The following is an 18,132-nucleotide window of genomic DNA, read 5'->3' on the forward strand; positions in this document are numbered from 1 at the left end:
TTATGTACCTCCTGAGTTTGCTCATTTCTACTCAAATCCACAGCATGGACTCACACCAAGCACACCTACTTGATGTTATACAGTCTGGTAGGAAAGACCAATAAGAAAACATCCAAAATTCAATATGTAGTTAAAAGGTTTACTTCCACTATCATCATCATGTTCTTCTGATGGAATTTCATCAAATGCGTTACCATGGAAACGGCCATTTACATCTTTGCTGCAACGTTATCAAAACCAAAGTAGAACACGAGAAGGGGAACATGGAAGTAAACGTTTTAACTACAGATGGAGCTATGATAGTGGATTTTTGGATTTTTATTCATAATTTGTTTTTCTTACCAGACTATATATGCTCTAGATTTGGGCGAGTCCAACTCTACTCTAGAGGAGTGGGCTAAAATATATTGGAAATAATTATAAGATACACTAAATCAGGCTCTCCATGAGTTTATTTTTGTCTTTTCCTTTTCTACAGCACCAGCTGTAGAAGGACAATGCAACAATAATCGGTGATATGAGTCCTACATACCGGTCCAACCAAGGGCTGCGCTATATGTAAATGTTTTGCCATTCGAAGCAAGGTTTTCAAACAAAGCTTCAAATATCTGCAATGTCATACATTATGTTGTCATGATTAGTCTCCTTTTAAAATAAAAACGGGTGTTTTCTCATAATCGTTACATCACATAATAATGCTGCAGAATGGGTCTTTAGACTAGACTAACTAGTTGGAGTAATTGCTACTTGAGCGAGCCCTCGCACAAACACGTTGTGATTGGAGGATCAAGAAAAGAGGGCAGGGTTTGACATAGGTCAGTTGCACACACGCGGAAAAAAAATGGCAACATTATGTGCTGCGTTTGAATGTCGATTTCAAGATTCAAACACCTAGATTACAATCAAAATGAGTTCAGTGCAGCCCAGGTCCGACCAATATGTTATTACCGTTATAAATGGTAAATGGTGCATTTATATTGCGCTTTTATCCAAAGAGCTTTACAATTTATTCCTCACATTTGACCCATTTCACTCACACATTTACACACTGATGGGCGGAGGCAACCATGCAAGGTCCCAACCTGCTCATCGGGACCAATTAGGGGTTAAGTGTAAGTGTCACATCGACACGCTGCCCAGGAGGAGCTGGAATCTAACCGGGAACCTTCCGACTACCAGGCGCCGGCGGCCGCTCTACCCCCTGAGCCACTGTTGCATCTCGCTGCAACAATATCGCTGTTCAGTGCCCGGCCGCGCCTCACAGCAGGGGGGCGAAATATATAATTTCATTGATTGTGTTTGCATGCCCGGTAACACGGCTTAGTGGAGGAGGGGCCCATCATGTCACACATGTTCATCTTCAACACATCTGTCCACATCTTAGTTAATCACGTCTGTGAGCCCATTGTTTCGTGCACACAGCGGTGTAGTGAAGCCCGTGGGCGTGATGGCAGTGGAAAGCCGCTTTAGAGCGGCCAGGTCCTGCTCAGCGATGCCAACCTCTGACCCCGAACCTCCACCACACAGCTGTCGCACACAGTCCCTGTTTCATCTCTCATCCTCTCGTCTGTCCCCGTCTTCCTCAGTCAGAATAGGGATGCGCTAATATTGCTGACACTGGTATCGGATGTCTGTTCCATATGAGGCTTCAAATGTGGTGTGGAGAATTCTTTTGTTTTTTATTTTTATTTTCTTTATTATCTTTTTCCCCCTCCTTCTTTTTCCGATTTTTCTTCCATCCCACTGTTAGTCATTATGCCAATTCCCAACCCCCTTCCTGGTTGTTGCGCACTTTCCCCTACTGTTGGTCCGAGAGGCCGGAGACTGTCACATGTTTTCCTCCGACGCATGTGCAGCCAGCCGGCAGCCAGCCTGGCCGCGCAGATTCTCACTGGGAGAGTGTAACGTGTGGGAGGCCGCACTACCTCTCACCAGATCCTACCTTCGCTGAGCAGGCGCCCCGACCGAACTGTAGGGGTCACTGTCCACAACGCCCAGGACCCACCCACGGCTCCCCTCCTCTAACTCAGCCAAACAAGTTAGTATAGCGATCAGCCCGAGCCAAGGAAATGCTGACTCTCCGGGAGTCGAGACCGCAGCCTCTTGCATTGGTGACGAGCACAATCTCCGCTACGCCACCTGACCGCCCTACCCATCTAACCTTGTTATAGCTTTTTATTTCCTTACCCTACTGCAATATAGTCTGGGCTGCAACGAGCACAATCTCCGCTACGCCACCTGACCGCCTGGTGTCGAGAATTTAACCTAGAATCAATCGGAGACCAAGAAACGTACTAATAATATAGAAATCCATTTATGTATTATCTAAATAATTTTGAACACGTAGAGAAGCATGCTAGGCCTCTCTATTGGAGGAGAATGTATTATATATCTAAATCACTTTTAACACATGTTACATAAACCTCTCTAACGGAGGAGAATGTATTATACATCTCAACTTCTCTACTACTACACTGTTCAGTAAAGGGGATGGATCGGATCGGTACCCGGTATCTGACCGATACTGGACGTTTAAGCACTCTGAATTGGTATCGGCATCAATTGAAGTGGTATATGGGTGCATTTCTGTCCTCCTCCCTCTGTGCCTCGGTCAGTCTACACTAGAGGAAAAAAATCGCGCTTCAGTACGTCACATATTTATTTCTGAAGTCTAATAAAATGGCAGATTGGTCAATGTATTGAGCTAGAACGTGTCCAGTCTGTGACGGATAACCCCCTCCCCTCCCCCTCTCTCTGGAGCAGCGTGAAGCCTGTTTGCCTCGGATGGCACCAAAAGCCAGATCTACTGTATACCCAGAGCTATATACACTAATCACAGTGACTGTGACAGGCCAGGGTTACAGGTTGGCCGTCTCACGTAATCCCTCCCGGGAATTGAGGGATTTTTTTCCCTCTCAGTCGCACGTTTTCTTTGCAACATCAGGCGTGTGTAAACCTCGACACACAAGCATTACAATGTTGATCCAGCGCCACAGATATTGTGCGTAAATCCCTTCAAATCTGATCAAGAAATGATCAACGTTCACTTTCTCCAGTCAAATCAGCTGCTGTGTTTGATATGGGATATTCAAATCCCAGTTGCCATGCTTGATGTGTTAACAGTGTAAATAATGTCTCTCTCTCTTTAGGCTATATATATATATATATATATATATATATATATATATATATATATATATATATATATATATGTCTCTTTCTCTATATCACTAGTCTATAGTATTTATGTTGACGCCCTCTGTAACTGTCTCTTTCTGCCTCTCATTTTCTCTCATTTCTGACATTACAGATGACAGTTATATATTTATTTCTCTCTCTCTCTCTCTCTCTCTCTCTCTCTCTCTCTGGCCATCTGGTAGTGACAGTGGGTGGTGGTATGTTTTTAGTACAGAGGGAGGGGTGTAGGAGAGGGTCATCAAATCTCTGGTGTAATCTCTCATCTGGACGAAGCAGAGCAGTGGCAGAGAGACTGTATCATAGAGCATACAGAACCCTTCATCATCGCCATCATGATCATCATCATCATCACTTTATTTAAAACTCGAGCACCGTTGGAAGGTTAAAATAAATAAGGCAAAAACAGTAACGCAACAAGATAAAAACAAAGCTAAAAACAGGGAATATCGGCTAAAACAGTTCCAGATTCATATACAGTGGTTTGTGTGATCATGGATTTGAACTGTGCGCAGGTTGGAAGAGTATCAACTTTTTTAAAGTGTGAAGGATGATCATGAGACACAGGGATCAAGGACCAGGGAACCTTAACATCTCTGTTTTTAACATCTGTGGAATAAAGTATTTTAGTGTATACACACGCACGCACACGCTGACACACGAGATGAAGGGACAGCAGCTCCTCACATAAGCTCTACACACGGCTCTAATGGACCTCCTCCCTCCCCTGCAGGACCCCAAGATGGGCTTCGGCATCGCAGTGTCCGGGGGGCGGGACAACCCCAACGAGGACAACGGGGAGATGTCCATCGTGGTGTCTGATGTTCTACAAGGAGGGCCTGGCGACGGCTTGCTGTTGTACGTGTACTACCTGGCGATCTGTCCAGAGTTTAACGGCTGGTTCTATTAAAGTCGCACAGTTTGAAATCTCAAAGAGTAACGAAAGGCTGATAGTTTCACCCCACTGCACACTCTGCCCCGCCCCCATCAGTGATGTCAGACTGCCTTTTTACTTTTATTTTTTTATTTATTTATACTCTATATAAATACACTGAGTAGTTAAACTCACTTACAGTGCCGTTGAGATGTTAAATTCACAAGTGTCACAGTGCGTTCATACATATAAAGACATCAGACAATCGGAATAATTAAGAGCACATTTTAAAATACATTATAAAAATTTAAACAGAGGTAATAATTTTAAAACAATTACATATTGTGGTGACCTGATTGGTCATTAAGGTTCTAAACCGACCCATAGACACTAGAGTGTCTAGTTTCAGAGTTTCCTGCAGGGTATTCCATGAGGTAGGGGCAGAGAAGCCAAAAGCAGATCTACCAAGTTCAGTCCAAACTCTAGGCACTCTAAGTGTAAGCCAAACACTGGATCATGTACGGCAGGGTCCCGTGGTCCATTCCAATAAAGAACTAATATACATTAAAAATAATCTATTCTATGGTTACCTCCAAAGAGGTACGACATCGCTAATCGACAGCAGGGTGAGAATATCAGCTACATGGGCAGCAAATGCTTGTGTTTCATTTGTAGTGTTTCATTACTCATTAAAGGGACTGTATTGTGCCGAGAAAAGGACTCTTTGACGGTCAATGAGTAGGAAATGTTGGCTTGGGGTCCAAAATTCCGAATTGACCCTTTAATAGATTTCACGTCAAAGTTGGGTTCTCATTATTGTTTATAGATGGTATCATGATTCATGGTAGTATGATGGTCGTTTCAGTTTGACCACAGCACCGGCCATTGTAGAAATAATTTACCATTATACTACCATGGTTATGTGTCACCGTGGTACCACTTTTGAACTTAGATAATATCATGCTTATAATCCAGTTTGAGCCACGTGATACTGGTGGAAATATCAGGGTATTTCTGTATTTATTTTTCATAAGAGCTGGGAAAACGAATGTCAAAAATCATACTTGGATACTGTCTGTACCCGTCTGTCACTGACCTGTGGCGGTGTTTTCCAGTGAGAGTGACCGCGTGGTGCAGGTGAACGCTATTTCCATGGAGGGCGTCCCCCACTCCTTTGCTGTCCAAACCCTCAGGAAGTGTGGCAAAGTAGCCAAAATCGTAAGTAAAAGAGCATGTGGCAAATTTTGCTAGTTGAAACTGAAAATATTATACATAAAAAGTAGGGCTGTCAGTTTATCGCGTTAATTAGATTAATTAATTACACGGCAAATTATCGTGGTATGAAAATTAACTCAAATTTTTTTTTTTTTTTTTTTTACTAATATTTTTTTTGTATCTCATTCATTCCATAAGAATGTAGAATACCGTATACATTTACAGATTTTTTTTTAATATGGTCCATTTGCATGTTCTTGGTATCTGATTCTAAGGACATCTCTGAATCTCAGGGAATGTATTCCCAGTGTCAGAAATACTGTGGGCTAGATCCACAAAGAATGGATTGCACGGTGCAAGTTGCACCCTTACTTACAATTCATTATGAATTGAAAATGGGGGACCCTGATGTAAACAAGACGAAAGTCTTTCTCTGGTCTGCATCCCCTTAACAATTGTGTGTATTGAGCCTTACTGTATTGTACCCATTCTGCAATTTGTTAATAACATTTTCATTCAATCAATCAATCTGTGCGGTGATTGATTGAATGAAAATTCTATTTTGAGTAAATTGTAATGAACCAAATGAGAATATCAATACATTATTTTTTATCTTTGACTGTGAATAACACCATGCTCAAATTGACCAGACCTGAAAAATCTAAGCAAATTAATAGATGGAAGTTGATTAAACAGAAGGTTTTGTAGATACAGTACTGAATTCTGCCATCCGGACACATGCAATTTGAAATATGATTATAGAATATAGAATATCAGGCATAAAATGGTTATGCGATTAAAATGTGATTAATTAGATTAATTAATTACAAATCCTGTAATTAATTAGATGAATTTTTTTAATCGCCTGACGGCACTAATAAAAAGATATTTAAAACATTGTAACGTTGTGTGTTTTAACCACCTGCCGTTCATCTGATGTTGTTGTCGTCGTCGCTCTACGCTTTTGTTTTTAACAGACAGTCAAGAGGTCCAGGAAGGTGCCCGTCGTCACCATGAACCGCCCTCCGTCCCCCGACGACCGCGTCTTCAGCAACGACTTCAACGACGACTACAACTACGAGCAGGACCGACGCAGCGTGTACAGCGGCCGCAGCGGCCCGGGGGGGCGGGACCCCAGCCTGGAGAGGGAGCGGGGGGGCGGCGGCGGGGGAGGAGGCTACACGGACTCCGGCTACCAGACCCGCGAGCGCGACTACGACCGGGGCGAGCGGGGCAGGAGCATGGAGAGAGACCTGAGCCCCGACAGGCCGTACAGGAGAGACGGCAGCCGGGGTCAGACGCTGGAGCGCGACGAGCGCAGCCCCGAGCGGCCCCACAGGGGGGGCGACCGCGCGCCGCGGGACAGAGAGCACAGCCCGGACCGGCGCTACCGCAGCGACCGCACACTGGACCGCGAGCACAGCCCCGACCGCCGTTACCGCAGCGACCGCACGCTGGACCGCGAGAACAGCCCGGAGGAGCGTTTCCGCAGCGACCGTGCGTTGGACGAGCACTACAGGGGCGGGGGCCACAACAACCAGGGGCGTGACCGCGTCCCCAGCGACCGCGACCCCAGGGGTTACGACGAGCCGGCGAGGAGAAGCGGGAGCAGGGACCGTCTGGACCGATCCCCCTCGCCTCCTGCCATGCCCATACCTATGCCCCGCCCACCCCGGGACCAGGAGCCCCGCCCCCCCCGGGACCTGGAGCCCCTGGAGAAACCCCTCAACGTGCTGCTGCTGAAGAACCAGCCCAATGAAGGTGTGTGTGGCTGTGTGTGGGTGTCTGTGGCTGTGTGTGGGTGTCTGACTCTGTGGCTGTGTGTGTGTGGGTGTCTGTGGCTGTGGCTGTGTGTGGGTGTCTGTGGCTGTGTGTGTGTGGGTGTCTGTGGCTGTGGCTGTGTGTGGGTGTCTGTGGCTGTGTGTGGGTGTCTGACTCTGTGGCTGTGTGTGTGTGGGTGTCTGACTCTGTGGCTGTGTGTGTGTGGGTGTCTGTGGCTGTGGCTGTGTGTGGGTGTCTGTGGCTGTGTGTGGGTGTCTGACTCTGTGGCTGTGTGTGTGTGGGTGTCTGTGGCTGTGGCTGTGTGTGGGTGTCTGTGGCTGTGTGTGGGGTGTCTGTCTGTGTGTGTGGGTGGGTGTCTGTGGCTGTGGCTGTGTGTGGGTGTCTGTGGCTGTGTGTGGGTGTCTGTGGCTGTGTGTGGGGTGTCTGTCTGTGGCTGTGTGTGGGTGGCTGTGTGTGGGTGTCTGTCTGTGGCTGTGTGTGGGTGTCTGTCTGTGGCTGTGTGTGGGTGGCTGTGTGTGGGTGTCTGTCTGTGGCTGTGTGTGGGTGGCTGTGTGTGGGTGTCTGTCTGTGGCTGTGTGTGGGTGGCTGTGTGTGGGTGTCTGTCTGTGGCTGTGTGTGTGTGGGTGTCTGTGGCTGTGTGTGGGTGTGTGTGGGTGTGTAATTGTGCGAGTAATGTGCTCAGTCTACCTACCTTAGTTAAATAAAGTATAACAGGTCAAGGTAAAAGGCACGAGGACAAGTTGAACATGCATTCAACTAAATCCTGGACTAAATCCGTCTCGCGGTGGGTTTCCTGTGTGTTCCGTGTGTCGATACTGTATCGAGTAACCATCTGTTCCGTGTCTCGTAGAGTACGGTCTTCGTCTCGGCAGTCAGCTCTTCATCAAGGAGATGACCAGCACAGGCCTCGCCAGCCGGGATGGCACCCTGCAGCAAGGAGATATCATTTTAAAGGTACCAGTCCCTTGTACTGTGACAACGGAGCGTTGTGATCAGTTTACCTCCATAAGTCATAGTTCGGGTCACAGGCTGGACAGAGAGCCCTCAGGTCAGTAAGACCTTCCTGAGAAACACCCTTTATCGTGTACAATCTCAGGTTTGAGAACTAGACATTCTAATGGAATAGAATAGAATAGAATAGAATAGAATAGAAATCCTTTATTTATCCCGAGGGAAATTCGCCACTACAGATCGCTCACAGTAAACAATAAAGATTTAGGTAGTCAATAAGACTCAAATAAGAATATAATAATGTAACAAATAAGAATAAAGAATAAAATACGGTCCAGGATATACATGCTCGTATGTATATGCATTCTAAAATCTTAAATATAAAATGTACAGAAATATACAGTAAAATGTACAGTAATAAGTGTAAAGTGACCAGGAAGATTGTGAGAAGTGTGAAAATTCAATTGTAAAGTGTCCAGGAAGATTATGCCAGACTGTATTGTCACCCTGTGCTCAGTGATGCGTTATAGAGTCTGATGGCTGTCGGAATGAAGGACTTCCTGTGCCGTTCAGTGTTGCATCTAGGCGGGAGTCTTTAGTCTAACACTGAACGTGCTCCTTCAAACAATGGCTTACTGGCCCAAAGTAGTAGTAGTAGTAGTAGTACCGGTAGTTTATTTTTTCAGTCATCATCACACACAGTACAATATACATCATCATTTATCAATATTTGATTATTTACAGTGACTGAAAAGGTACAGACTGAAGCATAGTGCTTATATGTGCCTGTCCTATATTCTTACAAAAATGTAGATTCCAAAACAGTATTCTAAAGAAAAGAAAAAAAAGCAAGCAAAACAGTGTTATTCACCCTTGTAGTTAGCTTTACAAAACCTTTTTCTTAAAAACCAAAATCGAATGACTCATTCTTAACTGTATATCCGCATTGTTCCACAAGTTAACCCCAATAATAGAAATACACCTCCTTTTAATCCCTTTCTTAGCTTTTTGAACAGTAAATTTATAAATATCTCTCAAATCATATTTTCTTTCATGTGTTGAAAAAAACCTTTGCACCCCATCTGGGAGTAATTTTGCTTTAGCTCTGTACATTATTTGCATAGTTTTATAGTAAACCAAATCATTAAATTTCATAAACTATGAGATGTCATTCTGAGAAAACATTCACCCAATCCGCACGGTGGACCCTCCTCCCTCCACCAGATCAACGGCACGGTGACGGAGAACCTGTCTCTGAGCGACGCGGGGAAGCTGATCGAGAAGTCCAGAGGGAAGCTCCAGCTGGTGGTGCAGAGGGACAAGAGGCAGGTGCTGATCAGGATCCCGCCCATGGCCGACAGCGACTCGGAGCTCGACGGTGAGAGAACAACCGCCAAACTCCCAGAGAGCAACTCTTTTCTAATCTAACAGGGATTCTGTCCGGTGGCCTTTTCTCCTGTGATATATGCAAATTCACTGTATTAGAAGAACGCCGTACGCCACCAAAGAGTGACTGTGACTTGTGATTAACATTTTGTTTCCTGTTCCTGGTGTGCTCTTTTTATCTTGTCTTGTTTTGTATTGCATGTATGATTTTTTTTCCCCCCAATAAAACCTGTATTCCCTTGGTATAATAAAATCGATCTATTTCACTAACCCTTCACAGTTCTTCTCTACTCACCCCTCACTCAGTTCATTTCAGTTTATTCACAAATCATATTAAAACACGAGCACAATCAATACAAGACATAATGGAGATGAAACGGGACACCCTGATGAGATACCCGGAGCTTGAGAATATAGTATTTGAAATATATGTTTACTAACAGGTTGTCTAGATAGTGCATGCATTATACAGTAACATTTACTATTTATAGAACACCTAAGACCCTAAGGCGGCCATGTGTACACGTACGGTACAAAGCTGGGACTAGGGCCATGTCCCAATCATATAAATGCTTGAGGTTTGGTATGCTCCCTTGAGTTGTCCTCATAATATTGATATGAAAAAGCAAGCAATACAAATACACTAAGTTGCTTAATGCAACTTTAAACATGTTTAAAAATAATAATTATTATTATTATTTATATCTGCTATATGACCAGATAGCAGGCTGTGATTGGTGTGACGGGACTAGATGGGAGGGAAGAGTGTTTGCTAAGCCAATCCAGTGCGGTGCACCTTGTTTACACACGTCACAGAATTCATCTGATTTAGCGTGTGTGTGTGTGCGCACGCTCACCAGTGTTTATACAGGATAATATAATCCACCATCATAATCCAGCTATATGACAGAATTTCATTATGTTATGGCCCATACCGTGGCAAAATGTCTGCCTTGCACTATTTAGGATTCACTCTCTGGGGCAGATCATGGAGAACAAAACGGGATTATCTATGTGTCGGCAAAGATTGACTTAACTTTAAATCTCTGCTTAGATTTATTCCGTTGGGACTCATTATATCTGCATGTTTTCTGGTGTGTGGTCACGCTGCTGTGGTATCAGAACTGCCACAGGCATTGCAAACGTTATTATCTGGCTCTTTTAACGTGTTTGTATTGCGTGTTTACAGATATCTCCGAGATCGAGTCGTACCGCTCCTACTCACCGCAGGACGAGAGGCGGGCTCATCATCAGTCTGACCTCTCATCCCATTCGTCCAATGAAAGGCTCAAAGAGAAGCCCAGGTAAGGTGTCAGTCACTCTGGTCACATGATGCAGGGTAATGGTGTGTTCCATTTCCGTGCGCCAGAGCACCACTTAACAACGATGAGGGTGGAGAAATATAAGACAACATATTCCTTTATTGATCCCCTCCATCTACACTCATTGCACACACATGCACACACACTCACTTTAAACAAACACTCACTCACTTTAGACACTTTAACACTACATTATATTGATTTATTTATTAAAGAGATTTGCACTACATTCATACCTCATTTGCATTTTAACCTGCCCTAAAAAAAAGTTGTTGTACCTCATTGTCTGCATTTGTACCTCATTGTCTGCATTTTTACTTCATTGTACTTAGATTGTACTTTAGTTTGTATATTGTATTGTATATTGTATAGTGTTATTCCTCTTTTACTTACTTTTTTACTGTATGAAGCACATTCTCAGGGGCTCATACAGAACCAAGCATTTCACTGTAATGTACATGTACCTTATACGTGACAGATAAAAACAAACATGAAACTTGGAGAAATTAGGGCATCATAGCAGCTAGGGGGGATGGGGGGGGGAAAGGTATGGGCAGGGTAATGGTAGAAAGACATAAATATAGGCAATACAATTAGATCTGAATATAAAAACATGAGAAAAGATAAACTGTAAACAAAATGATTAACTCTGAATATAAAAATATGAGAAAAATAAACATAGTAAACAATGCGTAAACTGCTCAAATGGAGTATAATCTGTCCGCTGATAAAACGAACAACAGTGTTGGCCTGTGGGGACAATAGTCATGGTAGCTCCCAGTTGACAAATCATGGCCAGCAGGGACAGTAAATGTTCACAATATGATTTCTTTGTAAGCCAGGATGATATTCATCAGTTCTCTTATCAATCTCTCTTAACGCGTTGGTGTTTGTAATGTTATGGTCCATGTGGTCACGACTGACATACACACCACTGTCACCACTGAAGTAGAGCTGTGAGATCCAGCATATCTGGACATATCTGGACAAAGCCGTCCGCTCTGATGACTCTGAAATTCTGTGCAGACTCTGCGGAACCCAGTCTGCCACAGGCCAGTTACTTGCTGCCGCCGTTGTAAACGATAAGAAATTGACAAAATAGTATTAATGTTTAATCTAGCTAACTAGCAGTTTCAATATTAGTCATGCTAAGAACAATATATAATTTACAAGCTTTAACATTGCAGCCTACCTTATCTGTATTTCGGATAACCGAAACCCGACTATCAATATTTCGCCGTTGACTAAAAACACACTTCTTCAATCAATATTTGAAATGAAAGAAATGAAAAAATAACCTTCTTACTGTCTTCTACTATCATGCACTCCTCCATTAATTAATCTATATCTATATTACTACCTAATATACTAATATGTCTCTACTTCTATGCACTCAACACTGCAGCACCCAAGTTTCAACACTGTTTGATGAACATTGTTACTCCGCTGATAAGAGTTGTATCCTTCCTGCTGACCTATCGTACAGAACTTGTAAGTCGCTTTGGATAAAAGCATCAGCTAAATGACTAAATGTAAATGAATGGCTTATGTATCAAGGATATATACCACAGGATGTTTTTAATTTGGTTTTAGGTGATTTCACGTGGACCCTTGTTTAATAGGACATCGGCGTGCCAGTGAGTGCACTGCAGACCCACTGCAAGGTGTTAAAAGTAAAAGTTATTCTACCGGTAATCCTTATTGTTCTAATACTGTGATGTTACTAGGGAGGAGCCGCCCAAGGAAAAACCATTCAGGCCATTCGGGAGGGTTCAGGTGCTCCCTGTGCCTCCAGAGAGAGACGACTCCCGTCCAGAAACTCCAAGTAAATGTAATGCACCACAATGTCTGCCATATAATCTGTCAACAAGATATAAGCTGCTCATCTTACTAGTTACTTACATTGTACTACTACTACTACTACTACTACTACTACTACTACTACTACTACTACTACTACTACTACTACTGCTACCACTATTACTATTTTACTACTATTACTACTACTACTACTGCTACTACAAATAATAGTCAATGTAATTGGCTGCAATGTCTGCCATATAATCAAGGTTTAGGCTGCTCATCTTACTAGTGCTATTGTACTACTACAAATAATAATGACTATGTGTTTAATGGCAGTACATTCCGTTGTATGCATATTTTAAAGTACACAAGGACATGATGTATGCCCCTTTATGACCTTATTGTTTCTGCAGCGCCGGTAGCCGCTGTGGCTCCTAAGATCCACGCTCCTCCCAACGTGCCACTGAAGCCGAGCGTGGAGGACCAGGAAGTATACGGGTGTGTTTTCTTATAGGACCAGGAAGTGTACGGGTGTGTTTTCTTATAGGACCAGGAAGTATACGGGTGTGTTTTCTTATAGGACCAGGAAGTATACGGGTGTGTTTTCTTATAGGACCAGGAAGTATACAGGTGTGTTTTCTTATAGGACCAGGAAGTGTACGGGTGTGTTTTATTATAGGACCAGGAAGTGTACGGGTGTGTTTTATTATAGGACCAGGAAGTATACGGGTGTGTTTTCTTATAGGACCAGGAAGTGTACGGGTGTGTTTTATTATAGGACCAGGAAGTGTACGGGTGTGTTTTCTTATAGGACCAGGAAGTATACGGGTGTGTTTTCTTATAGGACCAGGAAGTATATGGGTGTGTTTTCTTATAGGACCAGGAAGTGTACGAGTGTGTTTTCTTATAGGACCAGGAAGTATACGGTGTGTTTTCTTATAGGACCAGGAAGTATATGGGTGTGTTTTCTTATAGGACCAGGAAGTATACGGGTGTGTTTTCTTATAGGACCAGGAAGTATACGGGTGTGTTTTCTTATAGGACCAGGAAGTATACGGGTGTGTTTTCTTATAGGACCAGGAAGTATACGGGTGTGTTTTCTTATAGGACCAGGAAGTTATTTGATGTGACACACGGCTGTCAGGAGATGAAATAATGTTAAATATAGGAAATTATTTTGTATTCAAGTCTGGTGCGTCTGGTGAGAGATTGTATCGGACGTGCAATAATTTACATTGGCGCGCAAGTGCAGCCACCAGTTCAGTGTCGCTCTGTGTTGGGTTTGTTTTTGCTAGTATGGTTGTGAAATTGGTATTAAAGTGGTATTAAAAAGATTAAAATAAAATGTAACTAGTTGAAACCTGCAGATACGCTGAATCTGCTCTTCAGCTCAGCACCTAGAGAACAGAATGTGCGGAAATTCCCACCTGAGAAGAACCTCAACTCAGTAATTCTCATAAGTGATACAAATTAATGAAGCTCAGATTCCGTCTCTGTGTGTTGACGCCTTGCTGACTTGTGTGTTTTCAGCCCCAACACAGTGATGGTGTGCTTCCAGAAGGGCGACAGCGTGGGCATGAGGCTGGCAGGAGGAAACGACGTCGGCATCTTCATCGCCGGCGTCCAGGAGGACAGCGCCGCGGAGCAGGAGGGCCTCTGCACCGGAGACCAAATCATGAAAGTAAGAGGGGGGCCGGTCTGACGATTCCTTGTGTCTGTCCGTTTACATCCCAACGTAAAAACTTGGCTGTGTGTGTCCGTCGTGGAGGTATGTCGGCAAAGTGCGCCAAGAAGCTTGGGTTTGGGTGAGGCTATTGGACAAATATGTCTCTGTAGTCTTGAGATAAAGGCACTTACCTCCCATGCGAGCACCCCGGGTTTGTTCCCCAGCAGTGGAACTCAAAGGTTTTCTGAAAATGTTAAAAGTAAAAAAGAAAAAGTTTTATATGTAATGTATAGTATACACTTATTTGTAATAAATACACATGTACATTTTCGTAAATACATCAATGGAGAGCTGCCCAGTACAACAGTCACTACTGGAGCATTTGTGGGTTAAGTGCCTTGCTTAGCACTTTGAGTGCCAGCGACGCTATATGTCGTTAGTTCATGCCGACCGTTGAATGCCAGCAATGCTATAGCGTTTGTCATTTTTTTTTTATTCGCGATTTGAATTCATATTTCATCAATCTAGTCTCACGTTAGTGCAGCAACCTCTCTCTGATCTCCATTGGGAAAATACCGTCCCCTATCGTCTCTCCCTGTGTAACTGCACCCCATTGGATTAGACTGGGGGGGGGGGGGGGGGGAGGATCCAGTTTCCTTATTTTACTTATCCGGCAAGCCATCCGAAGAGATCGAAGTGATTGCCGAGCCGAAGTACATAAGTACACATATACTATCGATGATCTAGCGTTTATTTGAAAACTATTCATAAATAGGCCGGAAAAATTACAACGTTTTTGTGTATTCCAGTAAATGCCGTTTATCATGGAATCTTTATATTTTCCTGAAACTTTCAAGAAAACGAGGGCTTTTCAAAATGATATAAAACGTAAATGAACCGATTAAAAAAAAAAAAAAAAAAAAAAAAAAGAAAAAAAAAAAAAACAATCCGTTTCGACAATGTTTTTTTTTTTATCCACTTTTTCTCCCATTTTTCTATATTTTTCTCCCATCCCAATTTCGTATCATCCAATTCAACCCTCCCCTGTCACGAACGCTGTTTCTTGCCTCCCACAAGCCGGCTGCAATGTGGACTAAGTCATACATAGCACAAGTCCCCTCCGGTACTTGAGGTAACGGCAGTCGCATCTTTTCACCTGCGCAGCTCGATCTCTCAGTGGCGAGGAGTAACGCGTGGGAGGCTCACGCTGCCCCCGACACTTCCTGATTCTACTGCGCAGGCACACCAACCGACCTGTAGGAGTCGCTGTCCACAACGCCCGATCCCCACCCATCAGTTTCCCACCCCCTAATACGGCCAATGTGTATTAGTACGGACAACCAGCTAAACTGAAAGCAATGTGGAGCGCTGGGCTCGAACAGGCGAGCCCAGCGTCTCCAGTATTCGTGGCGAGCGCCTTGCCCACTACGCCACGTAGCCGCCCTCCGTTTCGACAATGTTGACTGCAAACAAGTCATTGATAAGCGACGGCTAGATTAGACACATAGCCATAATTTAAGACATAGATTATGCGTTCACAACGCTATCATTGAAGTGGGTGCTGGCATTCAACCATGTTTTGACCATGTTCACCAGTGGCATCCAAAGTGTTAAGGGCCAAGATTTTTCCTGCTGGTCCAGGGGATCAAACCGGCAACCTTCCAGTCAAAAGCCCACTTCTCTGACCTTCACGGTAGGTTTAGACCACATCTGCCCTCAAATGCCCCCAGTGTGTAATGTCTCTGTGGTTGCCGTGTTCCTCAGGTGAACAGCATGGACTTCAGGGGCATGGTGCGAGAGGACGCCGTCCTTTACCTCCTGGAGATTCCTAAAGGAGAAGAGGTCACCATCCTGTCTCAGAGTAAACCTGACGGTACAGTGAATACTTAAGCTTATCATTTATGTACTTTACTTTAAGCTTATACTTTTAAGTACTTTATGAAGTTGAGGAGTAATAGCTATCCATAAGTATTGATTGTTAAATATGTGTAATTGACAGACCATATATTTCTATTGTTTATTTATTGATTTGAGTAAGGGGCAGGCAAAATAAGATTTTCTTATTTTCGTTCATGGAATGTGCAAATTGAAATAAAGTGAAACATTTTCATAAAAATGACATGAATGAAAGTACTTAATACTTAAGCAGGTACAAGCTTATACTTAAGCGTAATGCAATGAATGAATAAAGATTGTGTAAATTAATTAGTTTAATGCAATATAAATGGCCAATACCGCAATACTATAATTTCTTTAACAACAATAGATGCTGGTTGGCACTCAGCAAGAGACCTGGAATGACGGACGTTTATTATGTTTTATTTTCTGTTCCAGTCTACAAGGATATCTTGGCTTCCGGAAGGGGAGACTCCTTCTTCATCAGGACCCACTTTGAGTACGAGAAGGAGGCTCCTCAGAGCCTGCCTTTCTCCAGGGGCCAGATCTTCAAGGTGACGGACACGCTGTTCGACGGCAAGCTGGGCAACTGGCTGGCGATCCGCACGGACCAAGACAACCAGCTACTGGAGAAGGGAGTCATCCCCAACAAGAGCCGGTGTGTGTGTGTGTGTGTGTACTTATTTTCCTATCCTTGTGGGGAGTACTGTCCCACTTGGCAGGAAAACAAGAATCTTTCTATCTTTGTGGAGACATTGATCCGACCCCACAAGGACAATGGGGCTAGTTTATGGTTAGTTAGGCATGTATTAGCCATATATTTATTCTTATTGTGTATATATATATATATATATATATCTGTACATACCTGCTAGGGCTGTCCCCGACTAAGTATTTGGATGGTCGACTATGATTGGCCAAAATTTCCCATTAGTCGATTATTTGTCCACAAAAAAAAATATATATATATATATATATATATATATATATAATATTTTTAATTATTATTATTATATTTTTTTTACGACTAAGAGGTTGGCCAGTCGACTAATCCAGGGGTTCCCAAACTTTTCAGGCCGGGGCCCAGAAAATAAGGCATCAGAGAGCCGCGGCCCAATGCACATCGTCAGGCTTTTTTTTTTCCTTTTTTTGCCAGGCGACCGATCTTTTAAGCCAAATATCACTTCAACCTATTAAGTTAGTTCAAGTTAGTTATTCATTTATATGTGCTATTTATGAGAGGGCTAACTTGTTGCAAAATAATAATGATAATAATAATAGCCTCATTAAAATACTATTGTTGCTTCGGTTGTTTTCAGCGTTTTATGTGCATAATCTGTTATTTAGTTTGAAATGTTCGTTGAAATAAGTAGATTTTTCGTTTTTGTTTATTTATTAAGTTAATATAAAACCATATAGTCACATTTTAGAATACAATAGAATAGAATTTTAGAATACAACTAGAAACACTGTCCTGGCCTGCTTCTAAGTTCAGTGGCCTGACAAAAAAAATTAAAATAAAAAAAGCCACCCGTGGCTGCTCGCGGCCCACCTTTGGGTCGCGACCCTGACTTTGGGAACCACTGGACTAATCGACTAATAGGGGTCAGCCCTAATACCTGCATATAATCCTTTTTACATATCTGCAGATACTATAGCTATATCTGTACATATCCCTTACCTACTCTTACTAGTTACGCTGCTGGCCAGTATGACTTACTACCATAGTGTCTTTATACCTGTATCACTGTACATATATTATAACTCTGTACATACATCTGCTTAGCGCTATTACTCAGCAGTACTAATTTATCTATATCTATAGTAATCTTATACCCAGCTTAATCACCTGTATATTACTATTGCACTACTACATTTGCACTCTGGTTGGATGCCTAACTTATTTTCATTGTACTGTACTTGTGCTATATAATGACAATACATTTTAATCTAATCTAGTGGTTAATGTTAGGGAATTAATGCAAGTCGGTGGAACGTCCACAAGGAATAACGACGTGTGTAAAAACAGGAGGAAGAGAGTT

At 43.1% G+C, this 18,132-nt stretch overlaps 1 protein-coding gene across 3 annotated transcripts in view; it reads left to right on the top strand.

Annotated features, from left to right (window-relative positions):
* Positions 1-18,132, top strand: part of tjp2a (tight junction protein 2a (zona occludens 2)) — a 67,613-nt gene that overhangs the window by 34,519 nt on the left and 14,962 nt on the right. For 2 of the 3 annotated variants that reach the window (XM_084325191.1, XM_084325193.1), the window contains 11 exons: positions 3,929-4,053; positions 5,185-5,287; positions 6,262-7,045; positions 7,917-8,020; positions 9,242-9,395; positions 10,593-10,707; positions 12,453-12,556; positions 12,942-13,026; positions 14,059-14,209; positions 15,959-16,067; positions 16,529-16,748. In XM_084325191.1, the coding sequence (XP_084181317.1) occupies positions 3,929-4,053; positions 5,185-5,287; positions 6,262-7,045; positions 7,917-8,020; positions 9,242-9,395; positions 10,593-10,707; positions 12,453-12,556; positions 12,942-13,026; positions 14,059-14,209; positions 15,959-16,067; positions 16,529-16,748 (2,054 nt within the window). The remainder of the gene's footprint in view (positions 1-3,928; positions 4,054-5,184; positions 5,288-6,261; positions 7,046-7,916; positions 8,021-9,241; positions 9,396-10,592; positions 10,708-12,452; positions 12,557-12,941; positions 13,027-14,058; positions 14,210-15,958; positions 16,068-16,528; positions 16,749-18,132) is intronic. The other variant, XM_084325192.1, reaches the window with a different exon arrangement.

The sequence above is a fragment of the Notolepis coatsorum genome (genome assembly GCF_963971535.1).
Source record: "Notolepis coatsorum genome assembly, chromosome: 11".
Classification (NCBI taxonomy): Eukaryota; Metazoa; Chordata; class Actinopteri; order Aulopiformes; family Paralepididae; genus Notolepis; species Notolepis coatsorum.